The 15,176-nt window shown below is 42.1% G+C and overlaps 1 protein-coding gene and 1 pseudogene across 2 annotated transcripts in view; both read left to right on the plus strand.

The window, feature by feature from the left end:
• Window positions 1–15,176, plus strand: part of LOC147035190 (uncharacterized) — a 118,925-nt gene that overhangs the window by 80,941 nt on the left and 22,808 nt on the right. For both annotated transcript variants that reach the window (XM_085895080.1, XM_085895089.1), the window contains one exon: window positions 9,181–9,503. In XM_085895080.1, the coding sequence (XP_085751206.1) occupies window positions 9,181–9,503 (323 nt within the window). The remainder of the gene's footprint in view (window positions 1–9,180; window positions 9,504–15,176) is intronic.
• Window positions 6,562–6,702, plus strand: LOC147035191 (signal recognition particle RNA; annotated as a pseudogene).

Genomic DNA, 15,176 nt, shown 5'->3' on the forward strand with positions numbered 1-15,176 from the left:
ACACACACACACACACACACACACACACACACAGTTAGTGTCTTTTCTAGGGGGTTTAGGGGTCTTGAGGGGTCTTAAGAGTCTTCAGGGTCTTCAAGGTATTAAGGATCTTCAATGGTCTTTGGTGTATTGAGGGTCATTCGGGACTCAAACCGACCACAACTTGCGAGACTCAAACCAGGCAACTGGAACAGACCAGCGGCTGTAACAATGTGGGTGTGTGTATTGTTACGAATTTGGAATTCAATCGCACACAACATACAGGTTCACTAAGTCAGCTATGTCGATAAGTGCATGTTCCCTAGATAGCTCACCTTCCATTGTTTAAATGTTTTGAAATTGATTAGATGCGCTGCGGATCGATTTAATAGTTAGGGAGCAAACAATGGAGACGTCCCTTCCTCTCTTCTGCGAAGAGGAAGAAGAACCCTGCGGTGACGTCAACAACTCCCTCCCACCCGTGGTTGAGCGGGGGGGGGGGTGGATCATGAGGGCATGAGTCACGCCGGGTGCGGGGGAGGGGTTAAAAGGATAAAGAGGACATCTTTTTTTTTTTGTTAAAAGAGAGTCCCGAAAAAGTTTGTGGGCTGAGTTCGTGAAAGTCCCGTGAAAAGAGTCCCGTGGGAGTCCCGTGGTAGGGCTGAGTTTGTGGGAGTCCCGTGGCAGAGTTCGTGTGCTGAGTCCCGTGGGAGGAGTAAGCTTTTTGCTTTGGCAGTTGGGGGAGTCGGGAGGAAGCCAGAAGCAAAGGAGCTGCGTGGAAGTCCGGGCGTCGCAAAGGAGACGCGAGCTGGAGGCGCAGCCTTGCCTGCTGTGTCGCGCAAACCGCGCGGTCGTGTGGAGAGAGCTCGCCTGCCACACGGAAGGCCCGCGCTCGACCGCGGCTAAGCTACCTGCCGTGGGGAAGGAGCATCACGGGTCACCCAAGCGCGTTCGTGTGGAGAGAGCCGGAGAGAGCTCGCCTGCCACAAGGAAGGTCCGAGCTCGACCACGGCTATGCTAGCTGCCGTGGGGAAGGAGCATCGCGAGTCGCCCAAGCGCGTTCATGTGGAGAGAGCCGGAGAGAGATCGCCTGCCACACGGAAGGCCCGAGCTCGACCGCGGCTACGCTCGCTGCTGTGGGGACGGAACGTTGCGCGTCGCCAAAGCCAGACACCACGAGGGTGCAGGTCACCTGCAACGGTCTCGTGGGACTCGTTCGGTCTGCCAAGTCCCACGCCATAAAGACCCAAGAGGTCCAGTCTGACCCCATTGACTTTGATGGGGTCTTTTTCCTGCTTTTCTTTCGAATGAATGTTGTGGCGCCGAATCCCGTAAGTAAAACTGTTTAAGTGACTGTACATTTATAATTGCTTCTGGACGGTTGTAGTTCTTTTGTTGTGCTTTTGTTGCTTGTTTAATTGCATACGTGTTTCATTATAATAAATGTCCTTGTGTAAATGTAAACCTGCTCGTTTCGTCCATTCCCTCATTGACTGAACATTTCGTGTGTTGGGAGTTAGAAAGCCGTTGGTTTGCCGTAATAGGGGGACATTTGGACCGACGGTTCTCGGCGATTACGCCGCTCGGAATCACGCACGGACAGGCTCGCCTCAGCGGTTTGTTCCATACGAGATCCGTCGAGGGTGGAATACCCCGGTAGTTGGATCACGTGGGTATTTTGGTACATTGAAGATTGGCAATCGACCCTACCCCACGTGATCTGCCGATTGGCATATTTCGGTTCTTGTACTAGGACCCGTCGCTCAGAGTTATCCGGGCGGTGATCTATATTCTGGGCGATCAGTCGGGCCGACTCGACTTGTGGCTCCGTTCAGAGCGGTCGATTGGCGGCTGACCCATGGCATGTAACAGTATATGTATATATATATATATATATATATATATATATATATATATATATATATATATATATATATATATATATATATATACACACATATATGTTGTCATGATCCCGGCTGTTTAACATCTTCCAGCACGGAATACTGACGTTATTGTCCGAGCTTCAAGCAGTCCACGTGTGGACAAAGAGAACAACAAAACACACTACTGTGTTTCAAATCGGCCTCTAGGGGTCGACACGATATTTTATTGGCTCGATCTCAAAAATGGCTGGTAACAGAATTGAATACACAGCACAACAACCTGCCAGAACTCTTGGCAACAATCGCGTTCCAAAAACAGGTCATACAACTCACAGCTCCGCTCAATGATATCCGGAATAAAGATCACACTTTTCCGGATTTAACTCGATCCGTTAGATGGAGCTATCAACGATCAGCACGACGGTGCTGTCGAGATTCTTTCAAATTACTTGAAATCACATTAAAACATGCGCGTCGGAGCGCTCGATATCTTTTTCCACTTACGATCTTAGAGCCACGTCCGTCGCCAACAATTGCGCCTCAGCTCTCTCGCGGCCCACCCACCACATGCCGACTCGCCAACCAATCCCTGGGAGCCTGAAAAAGGTCACGTGATGTTGTGGGCGGGACACTAAATTTGGTGAGAACATGGTTTTTTTTTCTCACGATATATATATATATATATATATATATATATATATATATATATATATATATATATATATATATATATATATATATATATATATATATATATATATATCTTCTTCCTCTTTCGGCTTGCTCCCGTTAGGGGTCGCCACAGCGGACCAACCGTCTCCATTTCGCTCTATCCTCCACATCTTCCATTGACACTCCAACCACCCGCATGTCCGCCCTCACCGCATCCATGAACCTCTTCTTTGGCCTTCCTCTTCTCCTCCTGCCTGGCGGCTCCATCTTCAACATCCTTCTCCCGATATACTCCATTTCCCTCCTGTGCACATGTCCAAACCATCTCAATCTCGCCTCTCTCACTTTGTCTCCAAACCGTCCCACCTGCGCTGTCCCTCTAATATACTCATTTCTTATCCTATCCATCCTCGTCACTCCCAACGAGAATCGCAGCATCTTTAACTCTGCCACCTCCAGCTCTGCTTCCTGTCTTTTGGTTAGCGCCACCCCCTCCAAACCATACAACATAGCTGGTCTCACTACCGTCTTGTATACTTTCCCCTTCACTCTTGCAGCTACCCTTCTGTCACAAATCACTCCTGCAACTCTTCTCCACCCACTCCATCCTGCCTGCACTCTCTTTTTCACTTCTCTCCCACACTCTCCGTTACTTTGGACAGTTGATCCCAAGTATTTAAACCAATCCACCTTCCCCACCTCAACTCCTTGCAACTGCACCATGCCACCACCCTCCCTCTCATTTACGCACATGTACTCCGTCTTACTCCTACTGACTAACATTCCCCTTCTCTCCAGTGCGTACCTCCACCTCTCAAGGCTCGATTCAGCCTGCTCCCTACTCTCCCTACAGATCATGATGTCATCCGCGAACATCATAGTCCATGGAGACTCCAGTCTGATCTCATCCGTCAACCTGTCCATCACCATTGCAAACAGGAAAGGGCTCAGAGTCGATCCTTGGTGCAATCCCACTTTAACCTTAAACCGGTCCGTCATTCCTACCGCACACCTCACCGCTGTCACACTGTCCTCATACATATCCTGCACGATCCTCACATACTTCTCCAACACTCCCGACTTCCTCATACAATACCACAACTCCTCTCTTGGCACCCTATCATAAGCTTTCTCTAAATCCACAAACACACAATGTAACTCTTTCTGGCCTTCCCTCTACTTCTCCATCAACATTCTCAAAGCAAACATCGCATCAGTGGTGCTCTTTCCTGGCATAAACCCATATTGCTGCTCACAGATCGTCACCTCTCCTCTCAACCTAGCTTCCACTACTCTTTCCCACAACTTCATGGTGTGGCTTAACAACTTTATCCCTCTGTAATTTCCACAGCTCTGCACATCACCCTTATTCTTGAAAATCGGAACCAGTACACTTAATCTCCACTCCTCCGGCATCCTCTCACTTTCCAAGACTTTATTAACCAACCTGGTTAACAACCCCACTGCCATCTCTCCTAAGCACTTCCATGCCTCCACTGGTATACCATCTGGGCCAACCGCCTTTCCACTTTTCATCTTCTTCATAGCAGTCCTCACTTCATCCTTACTGATCCACTCCACTTCCAGATTCACGATCTCCACCTCTTCCAACCTTCTCTCTCTCTCTCTCTCATTTTCTTCATTCATCAGCTCCTCAAAGTACTCCATCCACCTTCTCAACACACTCTCCTCGCTCGTCAGCACATTCCCATTTGCGTCCTTTATCACCCGAACCTGAAGCACATCCTTCCCAGCTCGGTCCCTCTGTCTTGCCAATCGGTATAAATCCTTTTCCCCTTCTTTTGTATCCAACTTCTCATACAGCTCGTCATATGCCTTTTCCTTGGCCTTAGCCACCTCTCTTTTTGCTTTTCGACGCCACTCCTTGTACTCCTGCCGACTTTCTTCATCTCTCTGACTATCCCACTTCTTTTTCGCCAACCCCTTCTTCCTTATACTTTCCTGTACTTCCTCATTCCACCACCAAGTCTCCTTATCTTCCTTCCTCTGACCAGATGTCACACCAAGTACCTTCCTAGCTATCTCCCTCACAACTTCTGCTGTCGTTGCCCAATCATCCCACCCATTTTTACCACCATCCAACGCCTGTCTCACCTCCTCCCTAAATTTCACGCAACAGTCTTCCTCCTTCAGCTTCCACCATCTGGTCCTTGGTTCAGCCCTCACTCTCTTCCTCAACCTCACCTCTAAAGTCATCCTACAGACCACCAATCGATGCTGTCGAGCTACACTCTCCCCTGCCACAACCTTACAGTCACTAATCTCTTTCAGGTTGCATCTCCTACTTAAGATGTAATCCACCTGTGTGCACTTTCCTCTACTCTTGTATGTCACCCTGTGTTCCTCCTTCTTCTTGAAATACGTGCTTACCACTGCCATTTCCATTCTTTTTGCAAACTCTACCACCATTTGCCCTTCCACATTTCTCTTGTTGAGAACGTACCTCCCCATCACCTCCTCATCCTCTTTATTCCCTTCCCCAACATGTCCATTGAAATCTCCTCCAATCACCACTCTTTCATCCTTGGATACACTCTCCACCACTTCATCTAACTCACTCCAGAAATCTTCTTTATAATCCATCTCACACCCCATATGTGGGGCATATGCACTGATGACATTCATCATCATCCCTTCAATTTCCAACTTCACACTCATCACTCGGTCAGACACCCTCCTCACCTCCAATACCCTCTTGACATGATCTTCCTTCAGGATTATCCCGACACCATTTCTCCTCCCATCCACACCATGGTAGAACAGTTTGAAACCACCTCCAATGCTCCTCACCTTACTCCCCATCCACTTGGTCTCTTGTACACACAGTATGTCCACCTTTCTTCTCTCCATCATATCAGCCAACTCTCGCCCTTTGCCAGTCATCGTCCCAACATTCAGAGTTCCAACTCTCACCTCCACACTTCTACCCTTCCCCCTCTCCCACTGCCTCCGGACTCGCCTTCCCCGTCTCCTTCTCCTCCTTCGCCCAGCAGTAGCACAATTTCCACTGGTACCCTGCTGACCACCGGTGGCGGTCGTTGGTAACCCGGGCCTCGACCGATCCGGTATGAAAATTCGTTTTGTTGTCCGCATAATGATTTGGCATAGGTTTTTACGCCGGATGCCCTTCCTGACGCAACCCTGGTCGCCTCTTACGACACACAGGGATATGGAACACCTATTCTAACCGGGGCATACACCGGGCCCAGTACAACTGGTGCTCATTTCACCGACCTCGGAAGGATGGCAGGCCGAGTCAACCCCCTGGTGTTTTCGACTTGGTTTTTATATATATATATATATATATATATATATATATATATATATATATATATATATATATATATATACACATATATATATATATATATATATATATACATATATATATATATATACATATATATATATATATATATATATATATATATATATACACATATATATATACGCCGGATGCCTTTTTATATATATATATATATATATATATATATATATATATATATATATATATATATATATATATTATATATATGCCTGGTGTTGGCGCAGTGGTAAGGGCAGTGGCTTGGGACCCAAGAGGTCCTGAATTCAAGCCCCGTTGAGCCACTGAATTAATACACCAGGGGGTTGACTCAGCCTGTCATCCTTCCGAGGTCGGCGAAATGAGTACCAGTATACTGGGCCGGTGTATACCCCGGTTAAAAATAGGTGTACCATATCCCTGTGTCGTAAGAGGCGACCAGGGTTGCGTCAGGAAGGGCATCCGGCGTAAAACATGTGCCAAATCACTATGCGGATCATAATGGATGATCCGCTGTGGCGACCCCTAACGGGAGCAGCCGAAAGAAGAAGAAGAAGATATATATATATATATATATAATATATATATATATATATATATATATATATATATATATATATATATATATATATATATATATATATATATATATATATATATATATATATATATATATATATATATATATATATATATAATACCGGGCGTTGTGGCGTGCGCCTGTAATCCGGCTACTCGGAGGCTTGGGTTGGAGGATCGCTTGAGGACGGGAGCTCTGCGCTGGGCCGCGCGATGAGAGGATGTAGGGCAGCCCGGAATCATGGCGAAACCCAATCCTTATCCCTGTGTCGTAAGAGGCGACCAGGGTTGCGTCAGGAAGGGCATCCGGCGTAAAACCTGTGCCAAATCAGCATGCGGATCATAACGGATGATCCGCTGTGGCGAACACTAACGGGAGCAGCCGAAAGATGAGCATATATATATATATATATATGTATGTATATATATATATATATATATATATATATATATATATATATATATATATATATATATATATATATATACATACATACATACATATATTGTTATGGTTGTGGGGGAAGATGGAGGTATTTAAAAGTAAAGTTAGGATTGAATAGAGTTGTTGGGTCTTTGGACATGTAGGAGACATCTCAATGTAATTAAGTCGGGAAACTGTGAGCTTAAGTGTTACGTGTCACTATACGGTGGGTAGTGCAGTATTAATTAGATAGGGATTAAGAATAAGTTCCCCCAGTATGTGATTGCCCCCTGTAACCCATTCCTACGTTTTTGCATTTACAAATGAACCAAATGTGCCGAGCAGGCAGAAACCCATCCCCAAGGGTGACACAGAGCAAAATCGTAACGGCGACTGGACAAATGACAGAAAGCAGCCATTTGCCAGAATTACCAAGCGAAAACCTGAAGCGCTCATAAAACATCAACAATTATCCCCTCAATGTTCAGCCCCATACGACAAAGAGCCAGTTAGCGTCCATAGAGCTGCTGAACGGTGTTTCAAACATCAATGGAAAAAGGTGGGTGTCAATGCAGGTGAAAGAGGTGGGTGTCGGAAGTCGATGGAAAGAGGTGGGTGAGGTAAATAATCCACAGCTATATTTGACCGTCAGAATAACTGCTCAGGAAAAGCCGGCGGTGTGCGAAATCAAACGTCCTGTAAGTCCAAGGTATAAATAAATCGTGCACCACCAAGCCAATGTGTCCTGATGGAAAGGGGGTAGACAAGCCTCCGTTGGGCTAAAGGCTATATCACGTACATGAATGTGTCTGTCCTAAAGAGAAAAAGGCCATTCCATGAGAAAGGAATCTATTATTTACCCTTCTCAATGCATCAAAGTTAGAATCCCACCAGACATGTGGATGGGTCTATCCTGGACATGCATTTAGGGGAATAACTGTCGGAGGACCAAAATGTTTGTATGCATTCGTCGGATCTGATTCTGAAATCCATAACAATATCAAATATGTGTGTGTGTGTGTGTGTGTGTGTGTGTGTGTGTGTGTGTGTGTGTGTGTGTGTGTGTGTGTGTGTGTGTGTGTGTGTGTGTGTGTGTGTGTGTGTGTGTGTTAGCAAATAAAACCCGTCGCTTCACTGATGGGAATATTAAGGAGGTGGGAGAAAGGAAGGGTGGGGGAGTGAGGAGGGGGAGCAGGAGGGGTGGGAGCTAGGAGGAGGTGAAGAATGATGAAGATGGGAAGGTGGTAAGTGTGAGTAAGGGGAGGGGGATTGAGAGGAGCAATGCCTCACCAAATGTCGCTAAACACTCGATGAGGGCGTGAGGGAAAGGAGGGGTAAGTATGGAGGTGGGAAGGAGTTTGTGAGGGGCAAGCATGAGGGCAGTGAGATCCGGGCTTGCATTTTGTAGTGCGACTTGTGGAGAAAGGTGTGTGGGAGGGGGGTGGGGGTTGTACAGGATTGAACGAAATGGGGAATGTCAAAACAACACGTTAATACAGAATGCGGAAACTGCTCGGAGATGTTCATTGGGAGTAAAGTTGGAGGAGAGGCAGCGTGGGGGAAAGGGAAGGCAGAGTGAAGGAAAGGGAAGGCAGTGTGAGGGGAAGCGAATGGAATGCAGTGCGAGGGGAAGGGAATGCGGTGTGAAACAGCAATGGGCTAACCTTTGGTAGCCTTTCATGGTTGCATTATGCAGCTTCCTTTGGCTGGAAGAGCATGGGAGGAGTATATGTGTTTGTGCATATATATGCATATATATATATATATATATATATATATATATATATATATATATATATATATATATATATATATATATATATATATATATATATATATATATATATATATATATATATATATATATGTGTATATATGTATATATATATATATATATATATATATATATATATATATATATATATATATATGTATATATGTATATATGTATATATATATATATATATATATGTATATATATATATATATATATATATATATATATATATATATATATATATATATATATATATATATATATATATATATATATATATGTATATATATATATATATATATATATATATATATATATATATATATATATATATATATATATGTGTGTGTGTGTGTGTGTGTGTGTGTGTGTGTGTGTGTGTGTGTGTGTGTGTGTGTGTGTGTGTGTGTGTGTGTGTGTGTGTGTCAACATACTACAAATATTTTCACATTTTATTTCAGTTCTGTAAGGTTTTTGAGACAGGAATGAATCAATTAAGTAAAGATGAAAACTCTTGTCTTCTTGTTTCCCTCCTCAGCAAGCTCGTCATTCAAGCAGATGATGTAGTTGAAGCACAGTCCTATTGGCGTGTTCCTGGAGAACCATCCAATGAACCACAATCCCTGATTGCAAGAGTGGTACTTATTGATGATTCAGAGGAAGTAAACAATGAAAATGTTGAGGAGAATAATGTGAGGCAGAAAGATGGTGAAGAGTTAAAATATGTGGAAGAAAATGATGCACATAACGATGTGACATATTCAGATTCAGATTCAGATGATGGACCAATTTTGTATCAAGAGAATGATGATGATGATGAGAATGAGGAAGAGGAAGAGGAAGAGGAAGTTCCAATTTCAGGTAAGTAAATTTGTCTTGTGCACCTGTGAAGTATTCTACAAATGAACAAATGCTTTAATACTTTTTTTAGTTGATTAAAAGTGGAACAGGCTATCTATTTATGTCCGCAAGTATTGCAGAATTTTTGACCTCTTTCCACCTCATACCCCTCTCCTGCTCTTCTCTTCGACCCATTCAAAGTAAACATTGGAACCTTGTCTAAGCAATTTTATACACTCCTGCCAGAACTTCATCTGCAGTTATTGAAGTATAGGCCAGAGTGAAAGTATCTGTTTGCAACAACAGAACAGTGTGCAGAATAAATTGAGAATTCCATTAATAAAAGCTTTTAATGTAGAAATAAGTGAATGAAACGTAATTTTTTTGTTGGTCAATAAGTGAATGAACAACATCACATGCATATTATTCAAGGAAAACTGAACTGTGCTAAGTAGCAATATACATATTTATCATGTACACTGTTACTTCAACGTATGCAAATAAACTTTAAACACTAATTAGTCCGGTCAGTTAGGGTAAAAAAATGGCCAAACAGTGACAGACTGAACAAAAGCACCACATTTGGCATGTAGATAGAGGGCACCAAAGTAAACATTTTGAGAAAAGGAGACACGTCCGACCTTGATTTTGAAGGTCAATTTTCAAGGTCAAAAGGTCACTTTACACCAATTTACAATATAAGTCTATTTTGCTCAAAAATCTCTCCATAATTGATGAGACCACTTAGCTAGGATGGTGGAAACATTTCGCTTCTCAATCGACAGTTTTATAATGTATAAGACCTTTTTGCATGTTGATAGAGGAAACATTATAATGTTCTAAACAAATCTAATAACGTCAGAATATGACACCTGTTTTTTTAAAATCTCGAAATTTTGCGCATGGAGCTTTAAATTCCGATGCGCACGCAAGAGAAATGCACGTAATAAAACATTCCGAACAGCATATTAACAGGATCAGAAACTAATTAATTTGTATAATAATGATACGAGCGATAATACCGAAAACTGGACGCTGAGCCAAGAAACATCCCACAACGTGGTACGTGACGAATGGTCAAGTGGAAAAACAGCGACATGTACCTGAACACTGTTTCATTCAGGTCACCCTTGACCACAGGTGGATATGCTTAATGGCAATGAAATGTAAGTTGTACTCACGTTTATTCGCTCCTATTTTTGTTCCTGTTGCAAGGGCACTTGCAGAGGCTAACCCTAACAGCTTGGTTTTTTCAATACACTAAAACTGTGATATTTCAAGATTTTTATGGCCTCTTGGGAGACTCAACAGATAGTAAACAGTTTAATAGTTATCCCTCGGTTAACAAAAACTATTGATTCAACAAAAAAAGCAGACTGCTCGTTGTAATTGCAAACAAAGCCCTTATATGCCAGTTTGATGAGAATGACAAAAAAGGAACCATACAAAAGAATTTAATGACATTCATATGAATGAAAAGACCACAAGATTTGATAGGCCAGAAACAAATATCAGAAAATCAATCAGTCATCAGAATCAGATATAAATAATGATGAAGATAGATGCTGACTGCCTGATGATGTGGTCTGTATAAGTATGCTATGATGGCGAGTTGGTTGGTGGTGGGGCCCACTAAGCTCAGCTGTCAAGAGTCAATAATTATCATTGATCATCACAACATTCATTGTCTTATCACATCATTGAGATGTTATTTTCATCCTGTTATCCATAATCATATTAGAAATTTAAAAGAAGGAATATCCCTCAAGACTGAGTACAGGTATTATTGCTCAGTATGAGAGCTGGCAATAATACAACACTGGTACAGGCCTCAAAACCACCCATTCCAAATAATGGCTTCATTCCAATAAAGCCAGCCAATAATAGGGCAGGGTAGTCTAACTGCAAGGTCACATTTTCAATTTGGGGGGGGGGGGGATAACTCTGCTGTGAGGCAACAGATCTGCATGTATCATCATCATACATGAAAATGTTCATAAAAACATAAAGCGACCTATATTTTTTGATTCATAAAATACGTTTACCTTCTTCACGTTATATTAAATAAATAATAATAACAGTCAGCCATTGGGCAGGGTAGTCAGATTGCAAGGTCACATTTTTTGTGGGGAGGGGGGCAATAACTCTGCTGTGGGTGAGGCAACAGATCTGCATGTAATGTAGGGCTATCATTAAAAATCATTTTTCTGGCGGGTGGCTGGCGTCGTAAAAATTGCCATTGCTTTGCACAACTACAACCGAACAACACGCCTCTACTAGAGCTGCAGCATTGGGATGTATGGACGAGTAAAATCATATTTGGTGTCATAACGCGACCTACCACTCCCTTTTCTACCCCGAAAATGGATTTTCTAATGCGAAAGAATGACATGAATACAGAGCACAACTTACTGCCACCATTGTTGATGTTCCATAGTTCCTCCACACCGATACTCTGGCATCACGCCCGTCGATCTGGGCCAAGTTTAGGCCCGTTTGGTACTGAACAGAGAATCGATCGTCACGGTATCCTTTTTAAAAATTAATCTCTGGACTCTAATCTACCTTCTCACCAAGTTTGGTGCTTTTGTCCAGTCTGTAAATATTTTGACCCTAACTGACCGGACTATAATATCCCCCTTCAACACCAAAACTTACCTCCACACGATGAATATTTTCACTCAATCTGGCTTTGAAGTACTTTTTGCTAACCCTAAAATGAAAGTTCAAAATTAGCATGGATTAACAAAACCAACATCACAGCCTATTAAATAAGCATTTAATAAAGATAAACATTTTCAAAAATTATGGGGAGGAAAAAAAATACTACAGAAAAATAAAAAACGCAAAATGTTAATGTAGGTTTGGTGATCATGATTTGAACATAAAAAACCTCCCAACCCACCAGCCACTCCAACCCCCTGACTCTATCCCGGCACAGATGGCCCCATCCATCTCCCACCATGTTTTGCAAATGGCAAAATGAGATTGGTCTTGAGTGATTTGAAAGTTGTCAAATTCAGGAAAATTTTAAGCTAAATCTTCACGATCAAACATATTTGACGAAATTTTGTTTCGTACAACCGTGACAACAAAAATGAAAGTTGCTGAAAAACATCAACTGTGATAATCGTTGTGGGAAGTAAGGTGATGCCGATGTTTTGGGCATTTACGCTTTGTTGGAGACAGAGAGGAAGGGTTAATGACATTATTGTGGATTAACACCTTGAATATCAGTTTCTCTTTCCTTCCCGTGGTGGTTAGTACACCTCGATAAACCTCGTGTTGATTTGACCTGACATGATGTTTTGTCTGTCATTCATAATCATCAGTGAAGTTATAACTTCTTCATTTTTCGGTTTTTAATCTAAACAACGAATCTAAACTCACACAAACAATTTAGGACTTATTCCGTTGTCCACTTTTTATTATTGTTTAATTTTTTTTAGCAACGGCCAACTTTTCCACAAACCTAAGATATCCATTTAGTTTTACAAGAAAAAAAATGCAATTTTGATTAACCTAACTTTCATTGATCATTATTTAATGTCGCAATCATCAATAACATTTTCATGTATGTGTGATTTACTAATTTTGTAGGTAAAACTACACTTGTCCAAACTGTTCTATGACTCATCAGTTTGAAACTTGGTCGAACACATGAATAATTAAAGTGATTGTTCTGTTAAATTAATTAAGCCTTGTTTTTTAATTTCATGAACAAAGTCTAGGCTCATGGAAGACAGATATTTGCTATTATTAAAATAACTATGTGGAAGGTTAGTTAAAATTGCTGTAGGATTGATGAGACATTTTGCAATTGTTTCAGGAGTGTATGAAGGTCTTTCTTATTTCTGGTGTTCTGGCCGAAGGCAGACTCAATGTTGCCAAAACAGCTGCATTGCAAAGATTATACTAGGTGGTGTGCCTTTACCTGCAGTGATGGGGCAGGAATTTTGGAACTTGGCAAGGTTGCTGGCGATAGCTCACCTGCTCCTCGCAAAAGACACAGAGATATTTAACGTCCACCAATCAATGATAGCAGACACGACACCCAGTTTAACATTCATCCTGGGGATGGCTCGTACGTTGATGCTTCTCTGCAGATGAAACACCAGGATGACAGTTTATAGCTGGGCTGAAATTCAAACCCAAACTATACAACTGAAGGATGTGCATACCCCCGAGTCTACCCCGCAAGCTCTTGCATAGAATTAAAGTTCATATATTTATGAGCTTAGATTTTGCAGAGAAATAAAAACACTAAAATGTTTATAATAAGCTGTTGAAAGTCAATAAATGGGTTAAAATTAACAATGAGAACAAGGTGGGGCAGATGCCTCAGATGTACAAGGTGTGGCAGAATGAGAACAAAGATGCCTCAGGCAGGAAATATAGAGCTTTGTAGAAATGCATCCTATCCAATCCTGTTTTTTCAATAAACAACATTTTTCATTTGTAATTGCCTACTATACTGTCAGTGAGAGGCCTCTGGTGCAGGTAGTCACGATGCTAAACATATATCCAGGACCATGAAGTTTTTAATGGGGAGAATTGGGGGTCATCTTGCCCCACTATTCCTGACAAGGACATCTTTCCCTGCTGTACTCAATTTAAGCATGCATATTCTCTGGAAGCACTCGCCAATGATAAAATGCGTGATATCAGCAACGACGGGCAAATTAAACAACTGGCATTAGTGTAAACGAGGTGTGTTTAAATATCAGATAATTATTTGGCAAGATGCTGTTTTCTGCAGCTTCAAGGTTCAACAGCAAAGGGGTTCAGGAATTGGTTTCTTTCACTTCACAAAATACTCTGTGATTAGAAATGTCTGGATACATAGTATTCTAGCTTGGTGTTGGCTTAGTGGTTAAGGTGGCGGCTTGGGATCCTAGGGTCCTGAGTTCAAGCCCCGTTGGCTGCTGAATTAATATACACTAGGAGGTTGACTCAGCCCGTCATCCTTCCGAGGTTGGCAAAATGAGTATCAGTGTACTGGTAAGGGGACACTGCATCAGCGGCATAGCCGCGTCCCAACCAATGATGCAACCAGCAGCCACAGGCTGCACTCGATAGAGAGACATAGCATTCTGTGGGAGACCTTGACTCCATCAAAGCTCAGTAGAGATTGTTCTATCAATTTAGAATGCATTTGACATGAGAGAAATGTTGAAGATATACACATTCCCAACTTGTGACACACTTTACTACCGTATTTCCGGTGTATTAATGGCCACCATGTTTGTCGCCCTCAAAAGAAATGAATATATTGATCATTTAATTTTCCGATCGAGATCTGAATACGTTGGGACATTAACTTTGTACGGAACAAAGTGACGGAGTTATCAACATGCTTACTCCATGTCCACTTAATGTTGTCTCAGTATTATTCTCATTTTCAAGAAGTTTAAGAGAGGAGAGGATGCCAAGAAGTTTTTATTTTTCTTTCTTATATTTTAATATTATAAAGAGGATTTTTTTTGTTACAAGAAAAAGGAAGAAAAGGGATTCATACCATTATCGTACATATTTATTGTGGATTTGTGGCCCTAAAAAGGGCCGTTTGGGTTTGATTAAGCTATTCAGCTCAACCTGAGGAGATCCTCGCCAATGCTTTCCTTATCGAAGATGGCGTGTAACTACTTCTCTGCATCAGGGTAGAGCAAGTCCCCATCGCTGTCTACATTGCTA

Source organism: Eptatretus burgeri, chromosome 1 (genome assembly GCF_056783735.1).
Source record: "Eptatretus burgeri isolate ZD-2024b chromosome 1, Ebu_testis_v1, whole genome shotgun sequence".
In the NCBI taxonomy this organism is placed as follows: Eukaryota; Metazoa; Chordata; class Myxini; order Myxiniformes; family Myxinidae; genus Eptatretus; species Eptatretus burgeri.